The sequence below is a fragment of the Balaenoptera acutorostrata genome, chromosome X, assembly GCF_949987535.1.
Source record: "Balaenoptera acutorostrata chromosome X, mBalAcu1.1, whole genome shotgun sequence".
NCBI lineage: Eukaryota > Metazoa > Chordata > Mammalia > Artiodactyla > Balaenopteridae > Balaenoptera > Balaenoptera acutorostrata.
This window is the reverse complement of record NC_080085.1, coordinates 92667228-92692238: the sequence shown is the minus strand read 5'-3', so window position 1 is coordinate 92692238 and position 25011 is coordinate 92667228. Positions and strand designations below refer to the sequence as shown.

Below are 25011 nucleotides of genomic sequence, written 5' to 3'. Positions count from 1 at the left end.
ATCTATGGAGACAATAAAAGATCGGTGGTTGCCAAGATTTGGGGGGAGGTATGAATAGGTGTGGTACTCAGGATTTTTAGGGTAGTGAAAATACTCTTCATGATACTATAACGGTAGATACATGCCACTATACATTTGTCCAATCCCATAGAATGTACAATGCCAAGAGTGAACCACAATGAAAACTATGGACTTTGGGTGATAATGATGTGTCAATGTAGGTTAATCAATTGTAACAAATGTTCTACTCTGATGAGAGATGTTGATAATGGTGTATGCATGTATGTGGGCAGGAGGTATATGGGAAATCTCTGTATCTTCCTCTCAATTTTATCATGAACCTAAAACTTCTCTGAAAAATAAAGTCTTTTTTCAAGAAAAGACCAAGAGGGCCAAAGCTCTGACCAATTTCTTAATATTATCATTTTATGAAGAGCCACAACGTTTTAGATGCATTCAAATGACATTTTTGAGAAACTTCTATGTGCCATGCTGCTTGGGGATATTAAAAAAGCAGATGTAAACAACACAATAACAAAAAATATCTGTGCTATAATAAGTTGAGGGAATACAAGATCTTTTGAAAATTTCACTTTTCTACTTTTCAGTCTATAAGCAAATAGTCTTATTTATAGTTGTGAAGAGTTCAGGGCTTTTTGTGTTTGTGTTTTAATAAAGAATGTTATCTTTCATGGGTGATATCTCTAGTCTATAATAATGTCAAAATAATAGGTTTGAATTTATGTACATTTGTTCCATTAGGCAGAAACACAGTTAATAAACAAACAAGGATTCATTGGAGGTATGAACAGGGAATACTTTATTAACTTCTTCTCCCCTGCTGAAATGAACACTCAGCCTTTGGAATGACATTGATAATCTACAACCCAGGACTATTCAAACATAATTTCCTAATGGTTCATGATGCAGTCCGAAAAAAGGTCAACCCAGGGACTTGAACTGAACTGGACTTGAGAATTCTCACTGCCTGGGAACATGGCCACTACAGTCAGAGAGGCTTCGTTTCAAATCTCTACTCTATCATGCTCTAACCATGGATCTTTGGACAGGTCACTGAGCTTCATTTTTGTACATGTAAAATGTGAATAATAAAAGTTATCCTAATAGGGTTGTTTTGTTACACAAGTGTTAAAAACCAGGTAGGTCTGAGATTTTTACCATACTTCCAATTTTCATGGGTGTTGGTAGAAGACAAGAGACTCTTGGGTCAGAAACAATGGACAGTTAATTATTCACAGCAATAGAAATAGCCAGAATATCAGCATTTGTTTTGCTTCTCCAAACCCAGTTCCCACAAGGCAATACAAAGAGGGCCAGATGACACCAGCACAAGCAGTAGGCTGAATTACAGGACAGGAATCCCAAGCTTAGGAGGCACAAGTCCTTAATAATGGGACACAGGCATGCCTGCCTTTTGCTCCAGAGGGAGATACTATCTATATTTTCCAAGGCTGCAAGCAAAACCGTCATTTGCTCTGGTGGGAGGTGCAATTTCTACCTTTTAAGACTGTTCTCTATACATACATCCCTGAAAAGATAATCTGGGACAAGGGACAGTGCCTCTGTGCATAAGTCATGCAGAAATGCAAGAGATCCATAGGGAATTGTCTCTCAACAATGAGCTAATTTAAAGCTCTTAGCATAGTACCTGACATGTGGTAAGTGCTCCATAGAAAGTAACCCCCTCTTACATCATCACCACTGTATAATTAATACATTATCCACTGACTCCCAAGCCAAACTGTAAAGTAAATCTAGATGTTCTGTTTTGTTGTTTAAAGAAAGAGTAGCCAATGGACCAGGTTACAATAGAAATTATATATATTCTAAAAACTACTGGCTCAAGATAAAATTTTGTTATCAAAATGTCATTCACCCTGAATTCAAAACAAACTATAATTTATCTGGGGGTGGAGTAGTTAAGTCAGATACCTACTCAAGAAAAATATTGTCTGTGTGTGTGTGTGTGTGTGTGTGTGTGTGTGTGTGTGTGTGTAAAATAACCCACTCATAGATAACTGAGAATTTTGGATCTTTCCAGTGGCAAGTTCGTCACCATTCTCAAGGAAAGCAATTGCCATCTGCCACCTAGGGGTGTGGGTAGCTAGTTAAAAATCTGTTGTTGCTAGTGACTGACTGACATGTGGGTAAAGGTAAGGGAATAATCAAGGGAAATTCAAAAGATTCCCTGCCACTATCATAACCCACATGTTACGAGTGACCCCTGATTTATTGTTTGGTTGAAGACAATTTTTCACTGACTCTATAACTACAGTTGAACAGTGAGGAGGTTAGGGGTGTCAATGTTCTGTGCAATCATAAATCCACATATAACTTATAGTTGGCCCTCCATATACATGGTTCCTTCATCTGTGGTTCTGCATCCATGACTCAACCAACTGTGGATTGTGTAATACTGTAGTATTTACTATTGAAAAAAACTGGCACATATGTGGACCCATGCAGTTCCAACCCATGTTGTTCAAAGGTCAACTGTATTTCTTACTTCTTCACTGCTTCCTATTTAGATTACACTGATATTTTTGTATATGTCAAAAAGTAGTTTTATAATTATTCTTATAATATTCACAAGTTTTGCTTTATCGTCCAAGTTACATTGCAAATACTTCAAAAGCACTGAGTTTCCTTTAAACGTGGTTATCTTCCTCCTCATACAGAAGCCAGAATATTCTCTCTATCTTTGTGTTGACAATTATATAAGTTAGTTGTCTTAGCAACTAAGCTGTCATTCCCTATGCCTCCATGATCTATTCTCTGATCCCTGCCTACCCACCATAACTGTCACTGTCAGAGGTCTTAAAAGACTGGTCAACATTCAAAATTTCTGCATGCTGCTCTAACTTCACTCTATGACCCACTAACATTTGGTTTCTGCCCCATAATTCTTTTGAATTTCTATCATTAGACTCAAGGACATCTTACTAGCCAAGTCTAATGACCTCTTGCTCACCCTCAGCCTATCTTACCTCCATGCATTGTTTGAAACTTGTAACTCTCCTTCAACTTTCTAAACCTCTCGTTACTTCTAAGATATCTCTCACTTAGGATTGTCTACTTCTCTGACCACTCCTTATAACTCTACTGCTGGCTTTTCTTCCCTGGGCTATCTCCAAAATGTTAGCCATCTTCCCCTAGGCCTCAGGTTTCCTTCCTCTGTTTTGTTTGCTTGCTTATTTGTGTTTGTCTTCTCTCCCTCCAAACTTCATCTCCAGAAATTTTGTTCAAGCGCTAGATTCCAACTACAAACTAAGTACTGAAGACATCCAAATGTATAATATTTTTCTCTAGTTCTATCCTCTCTCTTAAGATCCAGCCTAGTACATCCATCTAACTATGATTTCATATTACTGTCATGAAGGCACTTATCAGTCCCAAACTGAACTTAGTACCTCTTCCCTACAGTCTGTTATTCCTCCTGTATTATCTATCATGATTAGAGGCATCACTAACCACACTACCTAGTTGCTCAAGTCAGATGCCTCAAAGTCATCTCCACTCCACCTCTCCGTACTTATTTCCCTTATACAATTGGCTAACAAGTTTCACTAATTCTGTTTCAAAATTCTCTCCTTATCTGATCTTTCACCTAGGTCCTGCCACAGTTCAAGCCCTAATCGTGTCTTGCCTGTACTACTAAAGTAGGATCTTAACAGGATTTGCTGTCTTCATTTTCTCCCTCCTCCAATCCTTTGGCCAAAAGAAATTATTTATTTTTAACTTCCTAAAAGTGTTTATAAGCAGAAGTGGAAGGATGGTAGCATACAGAGACAAGTGATCACAAGCTGAAGTTCACATTTAAAGTGTTATAGAAGGAATAAAAAAGGTAGAGCAAAAGATGTTCTGAGGCTAGAAGAAGGGACAGCAAAGAAGTAAGCAGGTAAGCTATAAAACTGTCGATGAGAGTGGACAGTGCCAGAAAGGAAGAGGTCAAGGGAGGAAAGCTAGGGATCTGTCCTAGGCACTCTGTTTTTCTTGTTCTATATCCTCTCCCTGGGTGATTTTAACCACTGCTTCAAATCCTACTTCCACTTCTCAATACTACATCTCCAGCCCTGATGTCTCTCCGAAGGTCTAGACTCAAACATCTAACTGCCTATAGGGTATCTCAACTGGTATGTGCCACAGTCTCCGTATGTTTAAAGGTGAACCCACCCCAAACAGTTTCTCCTTCATTCTCCATATAAGTATACAGAATCACTATCTACGTAGTTCCCTATAGTAGAAACCTGGGAATTACCTTACTCATTCTCTCATCCCTGCCCCTGTCTGGCATTCCCATGAATTCTACCTAGCAAAAAGCTGTGTACATGCACCACTCCGTCCCAAATTCCACTGCCCTTAGTTTACATTTTGAATTACTGTGGCATCCCTCTAATGGGTCTCCCTGACTCCAGTATCTCCCCTTTCTTCACCATTCCAATTTCTACATTATGTTTTGAATGCTCTTTCTGCAGAAGTCCCTCGAGAACAAGGGAAAACATGAACCCTTCCCACTAAGGTCTGATAATTAAAATACAAAAATTGAAATGGAAAGAAGACACATGATAACATTTTTAAAGAGAGCTAAAACAGTGGGATTTATACCTCTGGTACTTAACCACCTTCTTATGCAATACTTTAATGCCTGATTTATCATTTTTTTTCTCTGTCACTATCTGACATAAACCCTTAAAGAATAAATGTTGTCTTTTTCAAACTAGTTCATAGAACAGAACATAATGCTCATATAACAAATAATGAATGTCTGATTTTTCAGATGGAAAAATAAATTAAAACCCACGAGTGTCTCTGCATGGCTAGTCCCTTGGGTACATAAATAATGGGTGAGAAGAAAATAGAGAGAGCTAGCCTGAGATGAGACCCTAACATCAAGCCAAGTAATTTGTCACATGAAGCCATCAAATATTTTTAAGCTTGAAAGTAACGTGATCATAGGAAAGGTTAGGAGGATATTAGGAATTAGAAAGAGATTAAAGTCAGGGAGATAAATTAAAAAGCAACAGGGGCATTCCCTAAATGGGAATGGATGTCAAAAAAAGTTCCTCAGGTATTAGCAATAAGACTTGGTGACTGATTTGATTGTTATTAAAGGGAGGTAGTCTTGGTGATTTTGAGATTTCTATGAACAACACAGGGATACAGGAGGAAAATCATTTCTTGGGGAAAAGGTTGACTTATGAACATTTGATTTGGGATATCTATGGGACACACAGGAAATATGAATCTAGATCAGGAGTTGGCCAACTACAGGCCAAATCCTACCAGTTGTCTGTTTCTATAAATAAACATTTGCTGGAACATAGCTACTTCTTCGAGTATTGCTTATGATTGCTTTTGTGCTACAAGTAGTCGGGACAGAGGTCCTTTGCTTACAAAGTCTCAAATAATTACTATATGGCCCTTTAAAGAAAGTTTCCTGACCAAGTATCAGAATCTGGCTGTGTCTAGAACAGGACCTACAGAACCTTCCTAGCGAGGGGGGCGCCAGAGGCTACTGAGAGGTTGGGGCTGTTTCCTGTTCTAGAACATTCCATCTCTAGGAGGGGAGGGCCCCCTGAGTGGGACAAACCATTATGGTGGTGGGGGGGGGGTGTTTGAGACTTTTTGTACTTGATTACAAGCGCTTCACGTTCTTGGTTCTGAATCTTTTCTAACCACTCCTGCTTCTTCCGACCTTCAAAGACTTTCAACAGTGTAGGGGGTTCTCTTATGTCCTGGGGGGGGGCAGGAATCTTCCTCACGCACCCCTCCCACCCCCCACTGTTTCTGGAAGCTGGAACAGTCCCATGTTACTCTGACTTGGTCCCTGGCCCGTCCCCCGGCCCGCCCCCAGTCCCGTGCCCAACCCCACCCCCAATCCCGTTCGCCGCTACGCCCCCCCCCCCCCGCCCCCAGAACAGGTGTCAGATCTGCTCACTTCTCTCCAGGAGCTAGTTGCAAAGGGACGAGGCCTGGCCACTGCCAGTGGGACCGGGGCAGAAAGAGCAGGTGAGGAGGAAGAGGAGGCAGGGGCCACTGCTCCTACTGCAGCCGCTTCTGGAGCCACAGAAGGAGGAGGAAGACAGAAGGGTGTGGAAGGGTCAGAAGCTGCCGAGGGAGCAGAGGAGCTGCGCGGAGACCTTATGCAGCTTCCCGGAGTTGGGAACCAGAAAAATTACACCTCTGGTGGGCAGAGGGAGGGAGATCTCAGGTCCGTGGGCCCACCCATGCTTTATTTATCTGGGATAGCAAAGTCCGGGTCCACAGCCTCACAGGAACCCCCTCCTGTCCAGCTCCCTGCCTCATTCCCATCCTCACACTCACGCCCCTTATTCCCCTTCCCAGATGCACCCACACCATCCCCACCCACGTCCTCCCCACCAGCAGCGCCGTTCACAGCAGGAGCTCCATCTCAGAGGTCTCCCCGCTGGGGGCCCTCTGATTCTAGCCTGCGGTCTGACGTGGGGGGCCAGGGAGTGGGCCCTCAAGAACCACAAAGAGACGGGAGGGACTCTGATTCCCACCAGCAGGGGACACCTCCAGTACTTCGAAGGCCAACGGGCTGCCCTTGGTGTCAAGTGAATTTTTCAAGGCAGAAAACTTGCTTCCACTGTGGGAGGGGAATCTGGCTATAAAACCTTTGAATTCAGAAATGTACCCTGATGGGAAATCCGTTTTCAGTGGGAGGGGGAGGGGGAGGGGAGGGGGACGGCTTGGGAAGAGTGGAAGGGGTGGGTGGGTGGGTGGGTGAATGGGGCAAGGGAGCTGTGAGAGAGGAGGGGAAATGGGGTGGAAGGTAGGGTATGGGGTGGTGGCTGGGGAAGTTGTAGATTGGGGACTTAGGGGGAGAGAGACCTAGAGAGACAGACGTGTTTTGATGACCCTCTTTGTGTTCCAGAGCACTAGTACTCGACACTCCAGAACTACTGCCGCTTCTGTGTGTGTCTCTCCCCAACTCTAGCATCTGGTGGACCTGGGCAGACAGTATATAACACCCCCGTCTCTGCTTCCCCCCCCCCACCCCTGAAACTAGACTAGATGACTGGAGCAGGAGTGGACATTTGACCCATCCTGAGCCAAACAGATCCTCACACTAGAGAATCTGAACAGAGAGGCAGATTTCATAGCCAGGATGGTGTCGGGCAATGAAGCAGTGGGTCACTGGGAGTCGGGGGCAAGGTCGGAGTCATGGACACCGAGGCCACAGCTGAGGCCTGGCCTTGGATGTGGGGGAACAGAACCGCGTGCTTTACAAAGGCCCAGTGCCCTTTAGAGAATCACAGTCTGAGGCCCCAGGGAGCAGAGAGACAGAGAAGCAGAGAGGAGTTGATCCCGTGACCCCAGACGTGCAGAGTGGCAGCCCGACCACTTTTCACTTCCTGCAGTTGTGCTGAGTGAAAATCCACTTTACACAGATCCTTTTTTCTTTAAGCTAACTTGAGAGGGTCCTTGGTCTGGGCAACCAGATTATTGCCAAGCCAGAAATTTACACCAGAAGAGCAGTTGCAAACCACAAACCATCAAAGAAAATGTCGGAACTGGCAGGGGCGGTGCATCAGGGAGTGATGGGTAGTGAGTGGGGATTCCTGCATTCCCAAGTCTCCAGCAATGAACTGGTCAGGAAGCTCATTCATGTTCTGAGCGAGTTATATCATGAGAAACAAAACAGGCCTGGGGTTAACCCCGGGCTTACAACAGGGCCACCCCTAGAGGAATCCTTCAGGGCTGCATACAGAGGACGCCAGCACCAGCTGCAGACGAGGACTGCTATGGTCGTTCAGCCCCATGACAGGAGAAGCCTCCCCAGTCCCCAGTGGCAGAACTGGGCACAGATCTGAACAGGGAACTTGTGCCACTGCCAAGGAGGCGAGTTAGCAACTTGACAGTGCCTGGAGGGTTTGCTGGTCTAGACCACTGACCACAGTATTTTGCCATCCTGAGATTTTCTCTCCCCCATCACCAGGATAACAGTGGGAGAGGAATCTGGCTACAAAGCTCCTTGTGAATTCAGAAATGTAGAATATAACATACCCCGGTGTGAAATCAATTTTCAGAGGGAGGGGGTGAAAGGGGGAGGGGGAGGATGGTCTGCATCTCCCCCTCTGATGACTAAGCTGTGTTGATGGGGGCTAAATGTATGGTTTAGCCCACAGGTGGAAAGATGCTGAGGAGTCATACCTGGACCAGACTGAGACACAACTGGAGGAGCCCTGAACATTAATTGGGGACTGTGAACCTAGTCACTGAAGCTTTCATGGCCCTGATCCTAACCCTAACCCTGGGACATTTCTGCAGCGGCTGGATGTGACTCTGAGTTGTCTCTTTTGGGGGCAGATGTACATAATCATTATCAGGATTTAGGGCCAGATCCCTAGCTCATTATTAAAGGGCCTGCACTTGACAGAAACCTTCTTGGGCTTATTTATATCCCTACAGAGTAGGATTTCACAGCTTCAGCACTCCTGACAGTTGGGGCTAGATTTCCAGAGGCTGTCCTGTGAATTGTAGGATGTTTGGCAGAACCCCTGGCCTCTACCCACTAGATGCCAGTAGCACACCCCACACCCCCAGAAAATCGTGACAACCAAAAATGTCTCCACATGTCCACCGGAGGGCAGAAGCGCCCCTAATTGGGAACCATGGAGACAGTGAAGTACTTAGGAGTACTCAAGACAGGTGGAAGAGAGTTGCAAGGGGAGTGTGTCCAGCAGTGCTAAGGGCTGCAGGGGGTGGGGCGCTAAGACAGGAGGTGAAAAGTGTTCACTGGGTCTGGCCATGTCTGATCTTTGAGCAGATCGGGGGAGTGGGGGGGCAGAAGCCGGCAGAAGCCTAAGTGCAAAGACTGCGGAGTGAGTGAAAGTGAGGAAGCGCTCAGTGAAGGGGGGGCTCTTCTTCAGGGACCTTTGACTGTGAAGGGAAGAAGTGAAGTGGGGTACAAGACTGAGAGAGAGAGAGTACTTTTGAATATGGGAGAAACTTGGGCCATAGGGAAGGAGATAGCTGCAGAAATCTTGAAAACACAAGAAATATATAAAAGAATGAAGTAGATCCTGCATACTCTATTGGAGGCATGTCCACTGCACTGCTCAATGAAAAAAAATATGACGGCCAATTGTGTTTTTTTTTGTGAAACAAAATCTCTCCCCAAATTTTTCATTATTCTGTGCGTGTATGTGTGATATATAATATATATATATATATATATATATATACATATATATATATATATATATATACACACACACATATATATATACACACACACATATATATATATACACACACATATATATAATGGATTTATGTAAGCATAGAAATGTTCTGGAAAAACTTTTTTTTCCAGAAAAATGGAGTAGGGTAGGGGCAGTAGGATAGAGGGCTTTTACTTCTTTATATACTTCTTTGTTAAGAAAGTAAAACAATTAAATGTTCACAAATATACAAAAAACAAAAGGAATTAATTTGCTGGCTTGGGTAGGTTTAGAAAGGTAACCTTTTCCTTTGGGACAGGACGAGAAGAGAGCAGACACTGATCTCTGACACAAAGGGATGCGAAACCAAGAGGGCTCCTGCCTGTGTGTGCCTTAGACTAAGGATCTGAGAGTGAGTAAGGAAAGGAGGTCAGGGTGGGGGTGGGGGCTTCTGGACAATGGCACGTTTAGGAATAACTTCCATAAGTGGGGAATGGGGAAGGGGAAGAAAAGATCATCTGGTTGCACAGAGGGCCCAGTTGGGTCCAATGAAAGAAAACCAAAGGGCACTGAAACAAGAGCCTAGGAGGGGGCACTGGAAAGGAAGGTGAGTAGTTCCAGAAGGGGCGCCAGACACAAATCTCTATGTTACAGACTGTTTTCATAACTTACTTTTTTCAGTAAATGATTCGGTTTGTTTGGATTTGGGTTTGATAGGATTAAGGGAAGATGCATGATTTTGTGTATCACACCCAAAATAAAGTTTTTTTTTTTTCCCTCTGTACGTCCAGAGGAAAGGATTTAATAAAGTTAATTCCACTTCTACCACTAAATATCCTCAACAGATCCAACAGAGGTGATATGACTTGGCCTTTGAGCCCTTGGGCTAACATGCATAGATGAGCAGCTCAAGAGTAAGACAGCTGTAAAAACGATGTTGCTGGAAGAAAGACCCAGCTTCAGTGGGCAAGTGAAGGGAATGGAAATTTCATAGGTGCCAATAGCTTGGTCAAAGTCATTGATTTTTATATCTAGAAAAATGGTAGTGAGCCTCTCTGGGCTTGAGATAATGGCAAGCAAAGTAGTGAAAGGGAATGAGTAGCGAAGGTGTCTCTGTTGACCACTCTCTTTCAAATGACTTGTCCACACACTGGGCAGTCAAACATGGCTACACCTGTCTCTAAAACAATGGAAAGTAAAAATAAGTCATATTTTATTTAGAAACAACAATGCTTTTCAATGTTTGTTTTATGTCATGTGGGATCAAAGTTGAAAGTTTGCCAGAGTGTTTATATAATACAACAAAACTACATAATAAGAAATTTCCCTAAATGCCTTAAAATTTAGAATTTTCTGTGACATTGCACCATGCTATAAAATACTGATGTTCCCAGCATCATTCTTTGCACTGTCATCTCATAATAAGTGCCTTCCTGCTATCTATCTCTGTTTCTATTGGTAACATTTAACATATTAGAAAAGATTTCATGGGACGAAATTAAAAATCCGCAGACCCTAATGATCTGAGGGTTACAACCAGTAAGTCAGTAGCCCACATGTATAGAAAGCCTGCTCTATGTGTGTAGAAACTGTGTGAGGGGGTAGTCCAGGGGTAAGTTTTAGACCCAGTTAAAAAGGAAGAGATAGACCAACAGAAAGAAAGGGAGGGAGGGAGGAGGAGGGCGAGAGGGAGAGAGTGGGGTGGGGGAGAGAGGGGCAGAGAGAGAGAGAGAGAGAGAGAGAGATCTTGCATGATAATAAAACAGATGAATGTAAATATAAAATCTAGCCAAACCGCTCTCCTTTACAGGGAGTCAGAGAAAGGTGTTGGGAGGGGGCAGGGTAATGGGGCTGAAAAATAAAAAAAATGCATATGGCATCTCTATATTGCCTTAGTATTGAAGAGTATGATCCAGTCTGGAAATGAGTGGGTGTAGATTCATGTTAATCTGGGTCTTGTTTTATTGAGACCAAGGCCCTGGAGTGGAACTACACATCACCATCCTACTTGGCTTTTCTCCGTTTCATAGCCATAGATAGAGACTGTACCCACTGAACCTTAACCAGCTATCTTGCCAAGGTGGATCACTCTTCAGAGTGGCCAGAGAGTGGGGATGGCTCCATATGAATTCATTCCCATCCCTGAGAAAACTAGTTGGAGTGCATGTTCTGACTGATAATGCTGAGATCAGCAGCATCTCCTTTGTTAATAAGGGTAGAGTCATAGAAGGGAATTTACTCCCTTTAAATATTCCATTTTCTCCATGGAAACATCACCTGTTAAAAACATGCATTATTATCTGACTGCATGTGAAGGTGCTCATTAGTTCTGTCCTTTATCTTATTTTCTAAGAATTGGTCGATGTCTTAAAGTCTCACATTCCAAAAATATATCTGAAACCTCTATAAAGCAAGGGTTAGTTATTGTTATGTTCATATTTAGAAAAAAATGCCTTGATAAATGCAGGTTCCGGCCACAATGACCTCCCTGTTTTCCTCTGGACATAACCCATGTTTTACTGCATCCTTGCTCTTGAACTCTGCTTCATCTGCCTGGTAGTTCCTCTACTATTGCCACCTGTTTAGATCATCAAGAACCATCTCAAACACCATGATTCTATAAGTCAAAAGCTATTTTTCCTTACTCTCTACTACTACTTTATCTCCATCTTTCTTATAGCACTTTTCACTTCCTCTCATGTGTGATGGAATAAAAGACATGAAGTTAGCGTTGGCAGTTTTCCCCTTCTCCCTGCCCTCCAGAGATAATCCTTTTTTGGCTGCAGGGGTCTCTCCAAATTCAGCAACTTCTATGGAGATTCTTGGTGTGCCAGATCAGTATCTGGGCTTTTAATGTGCAGAATAGGTGTAGGGACGAAAGAGCTGAAAAATTGCAAGGAGCAATGCTAGTTTAATTAAATTATATTAGAACGGGGAACAAGAACTTCTTGCAAGGAAAAAAAAGAAGTGACAGAAGACAAAAAAGGGCAAAAAGAGGAAAAACTTGCAGGGGATGCATTCCAGGGTGAGTCTTTTAGTTGGGAATGAGAATGAGGAGTGATGAGAGAGGTTTCTGGGCAGCTGCCTTATGTAATAAATATTGAGCATGAAAGTAATGGGAAAAGATGATTTCAAATGTTGCCGGGGTGGGGGTTACAGACTGGCTTCCCCTTGATGTTTTTCAAAGGACTACATTAAATACCTAAATATTCAAACTTTAAAATTATGTTTATTTGCTGGACTGTTTCCTAGGATACAATGCTCTGATGAGCCATATGGGATCCTCTCTTTTACTTGAGTTATACTTGTTTGCTTGTAATTTGTATATATGTCCTAATTCCCGTTTAAATTTGTTAGGAGGCAGGAGCCCTGTCATTTGATTTTGCCTTTTTTGGTACCTTTTATAGAATAGGTGCTCAGTAAATATTTGTTTAGTGAAAAATAGGTACCTGAGACCTGAAATGATATCAGCTGAAAAATATCCCTTTTATTAAAAATAAACAAAATAATATAAAACTGTACTTAGGAAGGAATACACTCTCAATTTTCTACTTCTATGAAATACCTTTAGGGTAAGTGGAGGGAAGTAGTTACATGCAATAAGTTCTTGAAAAACATAGCCATGCATTTATACACCTGATTATATTCATTCCAGTACTTTGTCACAGACTGATGTATATGCTTCTCTAATTGATTCATTGTGAATCTTATACCTTGCAGGTTTGGGAGTGAGAGTAAATGGACAAAAGAAAGCCAGTTAAGGACATACATCCAACAAGGTTCCTCCATCCCTTTTCTTTGGTAGCAAACAACTTTTAAGCACTTCTGTATAATGTTTGGAAACTGATAAATGATTGCAAAGGGTTCCAAACTTTGTAAGACAAGTAGTCTGGTTTTTTATCTCTGGAAATTTCTGCTTTAACTTGATCCTCACTTTTCATGAATTTAGGATCTCTATTTCACTGTCTTCTGTTGTCCACCTTTAATCAGTAGAATTCCATCCTCATCTCCAGACAATACTGTACACCATGGAACCTGAAAACAGACGGAATCACAGAACTTTCTACAAACAGGAATTAACCGTATCTCATTTGTTGTGATATACAGATACAGGTACCTACAAAGAACAGTAAACATAGGTAATAAACAAAAAGACGGTAGAGGAAACTGATTATGTGCATGAGCTAGGTAGACCTGGGTTCAAGTCTTAGCTCCATTATTTACTAGCTGTGTATCATGGGACAAGTTCTTTAACCTCTATGAGTATCAGTTTTATCATCTTCAATAATATGACCTACCTAATAGGGTTACTGAGGATTATCACAGTGTTTGCCGTATAATGAGGGCTAAAAATCATAGATAGTAGTAACAACGGTAGCGGTAGTAAAAGTAGAAATAAGAGATAATGTGTTGAGTGCTTACTCTGTGTCAGCATTGCTGCTGTGCTTGTCAGCATTCCCTGAGGTAGACACTGTTATCCTTGCTCTTCTCCAGGCCTTCTCTTACCTCAGTTACTAGCACCATGATTCACTCAACTGCTTAAGTCAGAAACACTTGAGTCATACTTTATTCAACTATTTCTCCCGTTTCTCACATCCAGTGCATCAGTATGTCCTGGTGCTCATCCTTCAATGCATATCTAGAATGCATTCACTTCTCCCCATCTCCAAGTTACCACCCCAATCCAAGCTTACCATCACATATCTGTTCAACTAACACAATTCCGTCCAAACTTTGTCTCCTTGTTTGTCTCTCTACAGTCCCTTCCCACCAGGGCAGCCAGAGTCATCTTTTTAAAATGGAAATCTGATCATGTTACTCCCCAGTTTAAAACAAACAGACAAAATACAACACTCCCTCTGCCCCTGATTACTAATAAAAATCAATTTTTATCCTAGCCCACGATATGCAACAGGATCTGGCCTCTGCCTGCCTCTCCAGCCTCATCCAGTACCATTTTCCTCCAGCTCACTGCATTCCATCCAGACTGGGCTTCTTTAGCTTCCTTGAATACAAAAAGTCTGTTCCTGTTTCATGACCTTTGCACTTGCTGTTCACTCTGACTGGAACACTGTTCCTGTAGATCTTCACAAGGCTGGTTCCTTCCTTTCATGCATGTCTCAGCTTATAAGTCCCTTTCTCTGGGAGGCTCTCTAGACCACTTAACCAAAAATGGCCTCCCAGTTACTCCTGCAACATGACCCTTCTTTTTTTTTTTATTCTCATAATACACATTACCCAATGTAGTCTTGTGAATTTGTTATTTGTATGTTTCCCCCCACTCTAGAAGGTAATTTCCAGGAGAGTAGGAACTTTAATCTGTTTTGTTTAATGCTATATACCAAACACCTAAAGCAAGTGTTCAATGTATCTTAAGCTGAGTAAACAAATTAATCTTCATTTTCCAGGTTAGGAAAGCAAGGCACAGGTCACACAATTATAATATACCATCACTCCCTAGGTTAATGTTAGAGTTAGGATTTAGTAGTTCAGAGTTTGCCAACTGTGAATACACTGGTTGAATCTGAGTAGGGACTTTTTTGGGAGGAGAGCCCTGAAAATTTTTAAATTTGAGAAATTTCACATAAATATTCAGATTTAAAGTTTTTCTTTAAAAAGTCAGAAGATCTGGCAATACTTGGGCCTATATTCTTATACGATAAAATAATTTATATCTGTCAGGCAGCTACCTGACTTTAACTGGAAAATAGCTCATTCATTCATTATTTATTTACTGAGTGTCTACTATGTGCCACACACTATTCTAGGCCCTTGAGATATATTAGTGAACAACAAAAACAAAAAGGCAAAGATTTCTGTCCTTCAGGACCTTACATTCTAGCATGGGGAAATAGACAAATAAAAACAATAAATACAATACATAAATTATATATATTATATATATAATAAAAGGTGATAATTGCTATGGAAACAGAAGAAATAGAGGAAGGCAAGTATCAGTATAGAAGATGGGGACTGAGTGAAAGAGAATCTTAATATTACAAATAAGGTAGTCAAGGAAGGCCCACTGATAAGATTAGAATAGAAAAAAATATACAATTGAAGGAAATGAGGGAGTTGGTCATGTGAATATAGAAGAGGAAAATGTTCTAGACAGAGGGAAGAGCCAGTGAAAAAACCCTAAGGATGGAGTATACTTGACATGTTTGAGAAACAGCAAGGAGGTCAGAGTGGCTGGAGTAGAGTAAGCCAAGGAGATAAGAATGGGAAAGTAGTAGTTAGAGTGGTACCAGGGACTAGATCACCTCCAGGGCCCTAGTAAGGACTTGGCTTTTATTCCAAGTGAAATGAGAAGCCATCAGAAGGTCCTGAGCAGAACAGAACACAGACATATGTGACTTACATTTTTAAAAGACCACTCTGACTATGGTGTTAAGAATAGATTGAAGGGACCTACTGTATAGCACAGGGAGCTCTACTCAATATTCTGTAATAACCTATATGGGAAAAGAATCTGTAAAAGAATGGATATATGTATAACAATCACTTTGCTGTACACCTGAAGCTAACACAACAGTGTAAATCAACTACACTCCAATATAAAATAAAAATTAAAAAAAAGAATAGATTGAAGGGAGACATGTGCGAAAGCAGAGAAACTAATTAGGAGTTTATTGTAACAAGAGAGATAAGAGATCTTGGCTTGGGCCAGCAGTGGTATGGAAGGCACGGATTATGCAATTCACAACATTCAAGGTGGTTAAGACCCTGTGGAATAACCCCTTGAACAATGGGAGATGGGAGCTGAGAAATAAATTGTTCCCCATTTCTTCTCCTGGATCAAGTTTGTCACAATATCCTTCCTTCACCCTGCCTCACTTTCCTTTTCCTTCACTCCTATTTTTCTGGGATTACACTCCCTAATACATATTAGCTTTTTGCCCCAGAGTTTACTTTCTAGGAACCAATGATAAGATAGGAGAAAGATCAGGAGTTCAGTTTTGGACATACTGGTTTTGACACAAGTGGGGATGCTGAAAAGTCTGTTGGATAAAAAAGACTGCAGAGAGATCTGGGCTGGAAGGTATACATGTTGAAGTTACCAGTGTACAGATGGTATATAAAACTATAAGACGGTATAAACAGGTTATGGAGGGAGGGAGCATGGGTAGAGATGAAAAAACCTAAGGACCAAGCCCTAAGGGCCCTCTAACATTAAGAGGTCAGGGGGAATATGAGGGGTCAGCAAAGGAACTTCAGAAAGGATAACTGATGAAATAAGAGGAAAACTAGGAGGGTGTGATTCTCTGGAACTCAGGTAAACGACATATCAAAAAGAAGGGATGATCAACTGTGCTAAATGTGCTGATCATGTAAAAAGTTTCCTTGCAATATGGCATAAAGCAAGTCCCATGACTGTTGACAGAAATATAAGACGTGTTTAATATATGCTACATAGGCACTTTTAAGTCAGGATCATTTAAGAGCCATCAAAATCAGGCAAAATTACTGTATACTTATATTTATTTCTTATTCTTTTTAATTATGGAACATTTCAAATATATTCAAAAATAAAAAAATGTAATGGATCCTCATGTACTCATTGTACAGATTCAAAAATTAGCTATTGATACATACTACATTTCTTGTTTCGGATATCTCCAACTCCCCTCAATTCTTCTGGTAATGTTGTTTTGTTAGAGTAATAATCACTCAAATGTGATGAATAGCAAGGCAAATGTCATGCCTCAGAACTGTGTAAATGCATTAAGGAACCCTTTAGAAGGAGTTTGTAAGGCAGTCAGATTTTGAGAACCTCATTTATTTCAATGATTACGAAAGACCAAAAATAGTTGGATTATCTTCCTGTTTAAGAAGAGGGTTCCTTATTCCATTTACTTCATTGGAGAGGTAAATAGTCGTGATGGTTTTGAACTTATTACTGATTCTCTGCACTTACTGATTCTCATCCCCAAACACACAGGTTTCTACAGATATTCAATTATATTTAATCACTCTTTTCAATATCTGTGAATTCAATTCAGGATTATAGGAATACATCTATCTTCATCCACAGCTTAAGTTGCCCCTTGTTCCAAGTTGTTGAGAAAGTGACATGTGGGATTTTGTCAGATAAGATTACTCTCATCATTTTTATTCTACTAAGTGCCTCCACTGAAAAGATCTGAGTGGAAAGGGGAGTAGACAGTAATTCTTGGATTGGCACAGCTCTCAAAATATGACTCACTTCTCCACCATTCCTCTGTCACTAACCCACCGACATGCTGGGAAATTCAAGTAATCACTCTTGAGACTGGCCAAAGAAAAACACAAAAATGAGTAATTGGCTACTGAAAGGTCACAAACAGTAAACTTTTCTTGCTGTGACTTAAATAGGTGGAGCATATTACTAAATATTTCATATCTGCATTTTTAACCACACTGAAATCAATAGTAACTTTTAATGAGGTCGATAAAGCACAGAAAAATCATTCCATAATTACCTTAAAATAGTATCAAATTTGGGATTTTAGGTGACATAGACATTGCCAAATTCAGAGCCTTTTTCACTATAGATGTCACTCTCTTGCCATTCTGAAAGAGATTTCTATATCTCTGAGTTGACAAAAGACGGTTGCATCCTTTAGAACAGTGATTCCCAAATATTTTTTCTCCTTACCAAGGCACACATGAAGGATAATATTCAAAATTTTCCCCCACACCATCAGTCCCAATCGTTCCCTAAGACCTGCTGCACGAATAAAAGAGGTTGCCACCTATGCTTGCATCTAAGCCTCTGCTCAGTGGAATACCACTCCTTTCTCTTCTACTGATCTAGATGTGAGGTGAGAATTACTGACTTAGATGATATCTACAAAAAATACAAGTAAGGTCAATCTAATATATACTTGAAAGAGGGGGCCACCTATAGGAAAGGATTTCAGGGGCATTGGGAAATCCCCCTTGTGTATGAGGTAGTACAAGGCTTTGTTTAAAAGCAAAATAGGCTGTCAGCTGAGAGGGCCAAGAAGCAACAACTCCCCAGTAGCAACGAGCACACCTAGCACCCAAATCTTGGTGTCTAATATCATTCTTCATTAAAAGGAATCAAGGCTCCTTGGGAAAATGCCTGATTCTAGGACTGGGGGCAGGGAATATATAAGATAAGCCTGGAGCATCTTAGAGTGTTGAAATATAAGAAAATACTAAACAAACAAACAGACAACAACATAAAACACTGAGGAGGTTATGCCAGAGGGACAGAGCACCAACTGAAAGAGCTCCCAGTGGTCAAAGGTGGATGAATTTGACCCAGAAAATACAATTGCATTGGATTATTACCCAATGTATAATATAAATATCCATGAGTCCATGGTGATATAAGTAAATGATTGAATAAATAAATAAATGGGAGAAAAAAACAAATATCCCACGCAGAAGAATTCTAAATAATTTTATGTAGATACTTTGGTCTTAATGAAGTGGAGCATAACTACCACTCCTTATGTATGGACTGTGAATAACTACTTTCTTCCAAAGAGGGCAATTTGAAAAGGGGGTGGAGAAAGAACAACTTTACAGTGGAGAAAGACAAATACTACCTTGAGCCAGATGATCAAGGTCAATATCAACAATGGAAAAGCATACTGATACTCCATATCCTTGTTATGATGTGATGAAAATAGTATTGTATCTCTGTGTTCTTCCTCCCCAAAACACATTACCCCAGTATAAACATGAAAAAAAGTCAGATAAATCCCAACTGAGGGACATTCTACAAAATATCTGAATAGTACTACTCAAACTGTCAAGGTCATCAGAAACAAGGAGAGTCTGAGAAACCACCACAGCCAAAAGGAGCTTAAGGAGACATGACGATCAAATGCAAGGTGGGGTATCCCAGATGGAATCCTGGAACAGAAAAAGGGCATTAAGGAAAATCTGAGGAAATCTGAAGAAAATGTGGACTTTAGTTAATAATGATGTATCACTATTGGTTCATTAGTTGTAACAAGTGTATCACAGTCATGGAAAATGTTAATACTAGGGGAATTAACTAGGGGAAATGTTAATACTAGGGGAATTAACTATTAAATGTTAATACTAGGGTGTAGGGCATACAGGAACTTTCTGTACTATTTTTGCAATAATTCTGTAAATCTAAAACTGTTCTAAAATGTAGAAGTGTATTTAAAAGCAAATTGGGAGCTTTAATTGCAGCACTTTTTATAGGGACAAAAACACTGGAAACAAAGTATATGCACATCAATAATGAAATGATTGACTAAATTGTGGTATCATAGACTATTAAACAACACAGAATATTATGTACTTAAAAGGATGAGTGAGCTCTCTATCAATTGACTTGTAAATATTTCCACTATGTATTTTTAATAAGGAGAGAAAATGCAGGGAAATATGTAACTCTCTTTTTATTTTGTAAAACATTAAGGAGAAATCCCCATGTAGATATGCTTGTATAATTAAAAGAATAAGAGGAAGGTATGCAAGGATACACACTATATTGTTAGCATTTCTCAGGGTAGGGAGATGGGTGAGAGGAGAGGAAGGAAGAAAGGAGAGATAGTCAGACCGGGGAAATAAGCAGGGCAGGGGAAGTAAGCAGTAATTAATTCAATAATTCATTATAAGTATAGCACCTGTATATAGTAGGCTGATGCTCTACAAATAAAATTTTAAATTTGTGAAAACAAAACAAACAGAGCAAATGGAATAGGGGGAGGAAAAGAGATCTATTTTAGATTGGCAGGATTTAATGAGGGTGGGAATGAAGAGGGTGTAAGCAGGGAAAGAGTAGCAGCACTGTAAAGAACAGAGTGCCAGACAGTGGAACCGAATTACACCCACTTCTCATTTCTGCCAAGAGCTGTCCAAGGAGGTGAAAATACTGATTATTGCTAAGGGTGTGATCAGAATGATTGCTATTTTTGCCAATATCCTGGGGCTTTTGCCCACCACAAAGAGACTAAACTTGTTCCCTCAACACTTCCTCCCAATATACATACAAAAGTGATTCTTAGAGCATCAAGAAGGTTCTCTATTTATATACCACCTTGTTCTCCTGCCCTTTTGAACAATGAGGCCACACCAGGGGCTTCCAAGTGCTTTTGATGAAGAGGTAACATAGCTTTGGCATCAGACAAAGTCCACAGGAAACAAAAATGGAAGGGTCTGCATTTCCAAGAAGGTAAAATCACACAGTAGAGTGCAGGTCCCTGGTGAGCAAGATCAGACACTTCTAAAATGGCAGTGTTGAAGAGCAGTTTAAAGGTCACCTCAGCTACTTACTTCAACACCTAATGCAGTCTCTATCTGAGATTTGAGATCCTAGATCCTGACACTGGGGTGGAGGGGGGAGGAAGGACATATTGTGGAATCGCTGGGGATAAAACAGACTGCTTTTCACTGTAAACTTCTTGCAAGTAGGAACTGTATCTGTGGCATCTTCCCAGAATAGTATATAGGAACACAGGATGACCATGTGTTTATAGGGTCCCATGTTGAATATTTAGATACAGTAGACTCAAATTCACATTGTAAATCCCATGAAGAATTTCACCAGAAGCATTTGAAGCTATTTTCCATCAGTAAGAAAGGAAAGACCCTGACCTAAATGATACTTTAGGTCATTTTCGTAGCCAGATATCAAGATCATTGAGCCAACTGGCTCTATGCAAAAACAATTTTTAATACAGATTTTCCTGTACTAACAATTGGGGTTATGTCCCGATAAACCCATAGTAAGCTGAAAATATCTTAAGTCAAAAATGCATTTAATACACCTAACCTACCGAACATCATAGCTTAGCCTAGCCTACCTTAAATGTGGTCAGAACACTTACATTAGCCTACAGTTGGGCAAAATCATCTAATTCAAAGCCTATTTTATAATAAAGTATGCATATTTCATGTAATTTATTGAATACTGTACTAAAAGTGAAAAATGGAATGGTTGTATGGGGACAGAGTGATTTTAAGTGTATCAGTTGTTTACCTCATGATCACGTGGCTGACTGGGAGCTGCAGCTTACTGCCTGCCACTGCGCAGCATTATGAGATAATATCATACCGCATATTGCTAGCCTGGAAAAAGTTCAAAATTCAAAATCCAAAGTGAGGTTTCTACTGAATGCGTGTCACTTTTGCACCATCGTAAAGCTGCAAAATTCTAAGTCCAACCATCGTTAAGTCAGGGACCATCTATATAAGACCCTGGGGCAGGGGTGGAGTTGGGAAATAAATGAATCACAAAATTTTCTGAATTAAATGAGCATACATAGTAAATGGGAATCTTATTTTATGAAAATGTGATAAGAACTTGCTATATTGTTCCAATAAATAATTAGAATTGAATTTACTGAAGCTCCACATGCACTGCAGCCTTTCAAGAATATATTCACTGTATAACATGAGGCACACCCATACACACTCCAGTCCCAATCAAGACTACCATCCGTGACATTGAGCAGTTTTCACACAGCACTTACCTTAAAACACAAGTGTAGAATCCACTGTCTTGTGCCTCAGCTGAGTGAAACCATATTGAATCTTCCTCTTTGCTCATCCTGACCTCTGAAAAGATGATGGGCTCTTCCAAATCACCTTTGTTTTTGTACCACATCAGCCTGAGCCCAGTGCTCTGGGCCATGCTATAGTTGGTACGAATGTAACTGTAGAAAAGGGCACATTTCACTCGGACTGGTTCACCTGCCAAAGCCATGTATGTCTTGAGATCCACTGACCAGTCAATGCAGCCATCCACTGAAAGAAAACCAGATTGGGCATGAGATGCAGTGAGCATTGTTGATAATAATGAGAAGAGCAACAATTATTGCCAACATGTACTGAGGACGTGCGATGAGCTAGACACTGAGTCACGTGCTTTACATAGATTACCTCATTCAATCTTCCCAGTGATCCTATGAGATAGATCAGTATCCTCCTTAGACCCGGGCAAGCAGGATTCCTGCCCTAGCCCTGTGCCTTTGGGGTATTTCCAGTCCTCTGCAGTAAACGTTGGGTTGACTAGATCCTCCAAAGAGCTCCAGCACTCATGCCTATGGGGTTTTCCTGGGGCCCCACAGATAGGTATCAAGTCCAGTAGGGTGGCTGGCCAAGTGGATCACTCCTGCCAGTCACGAGGCATCCGCTTAACAGGATTTTGTGAGATTGGATGGCTACAATGACACTGACATGTTGATTTTTGGTGACTCAAATTGTTTATATAGACAGGAGCCCCACAAAACAAAGACTTCCTTAGGACCCATATAGAGCCTAGGAGCAGCCCTGAGATTGACCCTTTTATTATTCTTATGTTATAGATGAGAAAACTGAGACCCAGAAAAGTTCAGCAACTTTGCCTATGGACACAGGGCTAATAAGTGGTGGAAAACCAGTCAGTCTCTGATTCCCGAGACTGTGTTCTTAACCACTATCCTATACTGCCTCTGCCTGTAATTGTGACAGGAGCCATTGTTTTGTTTATTTGCCTTTGAGAAAGTAGATGCCTGGGTTGGAAGCAGTGGATACCTAAAATGATTATTTGCCATTATCTACATGCCAGTTTTCCATGGTATGACCTATTAATAGCAGATATTTAATCACACTTCAATTTCTTTTTATACCCTTAGGTCTCCCTTGCTGCTCAGCTGGTGTGCGCTCATGGGAATATATTATATTAATGTCAAGTTTAATCAAATAATATTAGGTGGGTAAATCTACCATTAAAGAAAGACATATACAATAAATTCTCTCTTTTCCAGAAGGGTTGGAAATGAGACACTGTGGCTAATTTTATATGCTAATTTTATATGCTAATCAATACAATTAACATAGTTATTCTACCTCCAATTGCTGATTTTCAAAGAATTTCATCAAATTGTGCTACATTATATTACTTGATTACCCTTTCTAAAATAATCCTTTCATAAACTGTTTAAACACTGCCATTTTAAAATTATATGTTTCGCTTATCATTTTGTGAACTGATCTGCTTCCTTTTTTAGATGTTGAGAACTCTGCAACCCAGTGTGCTTATCTTTTAACCTCAGTTGACAGGAAGCTCAGAGCTAAATACAATGCTCAAGTGAAATAACTATCTTACCTCAGGATTTTGCTTTCTCTACATAAGGGGTTCTTGACCTGGGGTTCAAGGACACCCAGGGGCAGAGTGCCTGGATAGACTTCAAGGTTGTGCCTATTTGCATAGCTATACTTTTCTGGGGAGATGTTCCACAGCTCTTTATCAGATCTTCAAAGAGGTCTATGGCCCAAGAAAGTTTTTGAACTCTGTGGTTTCTGATGTCTCTTTGTGACTTTATTTTTCACTGCCTTGCTGCATATGAGCTTTTATTATAAGTTGCCTCAAATCCTCTTATAGTATGTGAAGTATTCATTAGAAATAAATCAATAACCAAATAAATAACTCATCCTAAATTTATAATGAAGGACATTTGAACTTTGAGTACTCACAGGGCACCAGATTCATCACTGTGAATTTTGATGACCATTGTGCACTGTTGAAGTCAAGAAGGTACAACTGAATTGGACTAAGTACGTACTGATCTCTGGCTATCTCTTGGGGGGCTTTTTTAGTCACTCCCAAGTATCAGTTGTTTACCTGTCATTTGTCATTCTCACAACTGTCAAGAACAGAGAGGGGGAAATCTGCATTTGTTAAACTTTCTGGGTCATGGTAAATTACTGATGATACATCTCTGTAGTAAATGCAATTTTAATATTTATTGTTTTATCATCTTTAAATTAATTTTATATTATTCCTTTTTATGGACTATTTGTGATACTATTCCCATGCATTAACACAACTGAGAGGAAACTGTTTTTTTTTAGAGAATATATTTTTTTCTCATAGCTTTATTTTAAAAGTTGGTTAATAGAAAGAAAATATGGGGATAAATTTTTTTAAACTCCTTAATATTCCAGTTTTTGTTTTCTCCTAACCCTAAGATGCACAGCAAGTGTTTCTGAATTGACAAATTTGTCTTGGTAAAGTAGTTTCAAACCTCTATAACTACCTACTTGATAGAAAAAAGAAATCTGGAATGTTTTTTTCATTTGCACCCTAAACCCCTTTAGTTACTTCCTCTAAACAATCTGTTGCATAATCTACACCTGTACAATGTTTAACAGGCTGGTTTGTCCCATTAGTGACAGGACATGGCTGGTATAGAAAATAATCAAAAATCTGCTCCTGGGACACAACCATCATGTTCAAAGGCAGTTGAAGACATTTAACTGCCATTACAACTAGCTTTGTCATACGGACCTTGCGAGTACACTGAGAATTCATTTCCTTCTAAGTACTAGCTGAGCAAAATGTATTTGACTTAATAAATTTATGGTTCCTTTTCTTCTGTTCCCTTGCTTTAGGTAGCAGAGAGGGAGTCTTTAGTTATAAAGTAGTCAATAGACAGAGAATAGATATTCAATAATAAGGACAACAATTTCCAAACGTTATTCCTTTATTCTTTTCTCTTAGTATAGTCATACCTCAGTATCTGTAGGGGATTGGTTTCAGGAGCCCCATGGATATTAACACCTGTGAATGCTCAAGTCCCTTATATAAAATGACATAGTAGTAGCATATAACCTACATATACCTTCTGATATACTTTAAATCATCTCTAGATTACTTATAATAGCTAATACAATGTAAATGTGATGTAGTTGTAAATGCAATGTAAAAGTTGCCAGTGTGCAGCAAATTCAAGTTTTTCTTTTTGAAACTTTCTGCAATTTTTAAAAAAATATTTTACATCCACGGTTGGTTGAATCCAAGGATGTAGAACCTGCGAAT

At 40.3% G+C, this 25011-nt stretch overlaps 1 protein-coding gene across 1 annotated transcript in view; it reads right to left on the bottom strand.

The window, feature by feature from the left end:
• Nucleotides 1-24456, bottom strand: part of IL1RAPL2 (interleukin 1 receptor accessory protein like 2) — a 549721-nt gene extending 525265 nt beyond the window's left edge. Inside the window, 3 exon segments of the mRNA XM_057537682.1 lie at nucleotides 21683-22014; nucleotides 22016-22057; nucleotides 24295-24456. Of these exon segments, the coding sequence (XP_057393665.1) occupies nucleotides 21683-22014; nucleotides 22016-22057; nucleotides 24295-24456 (536 nt within the window).
• Nucleotides 24457-25011: the final 555 nt, after the last annotated feature.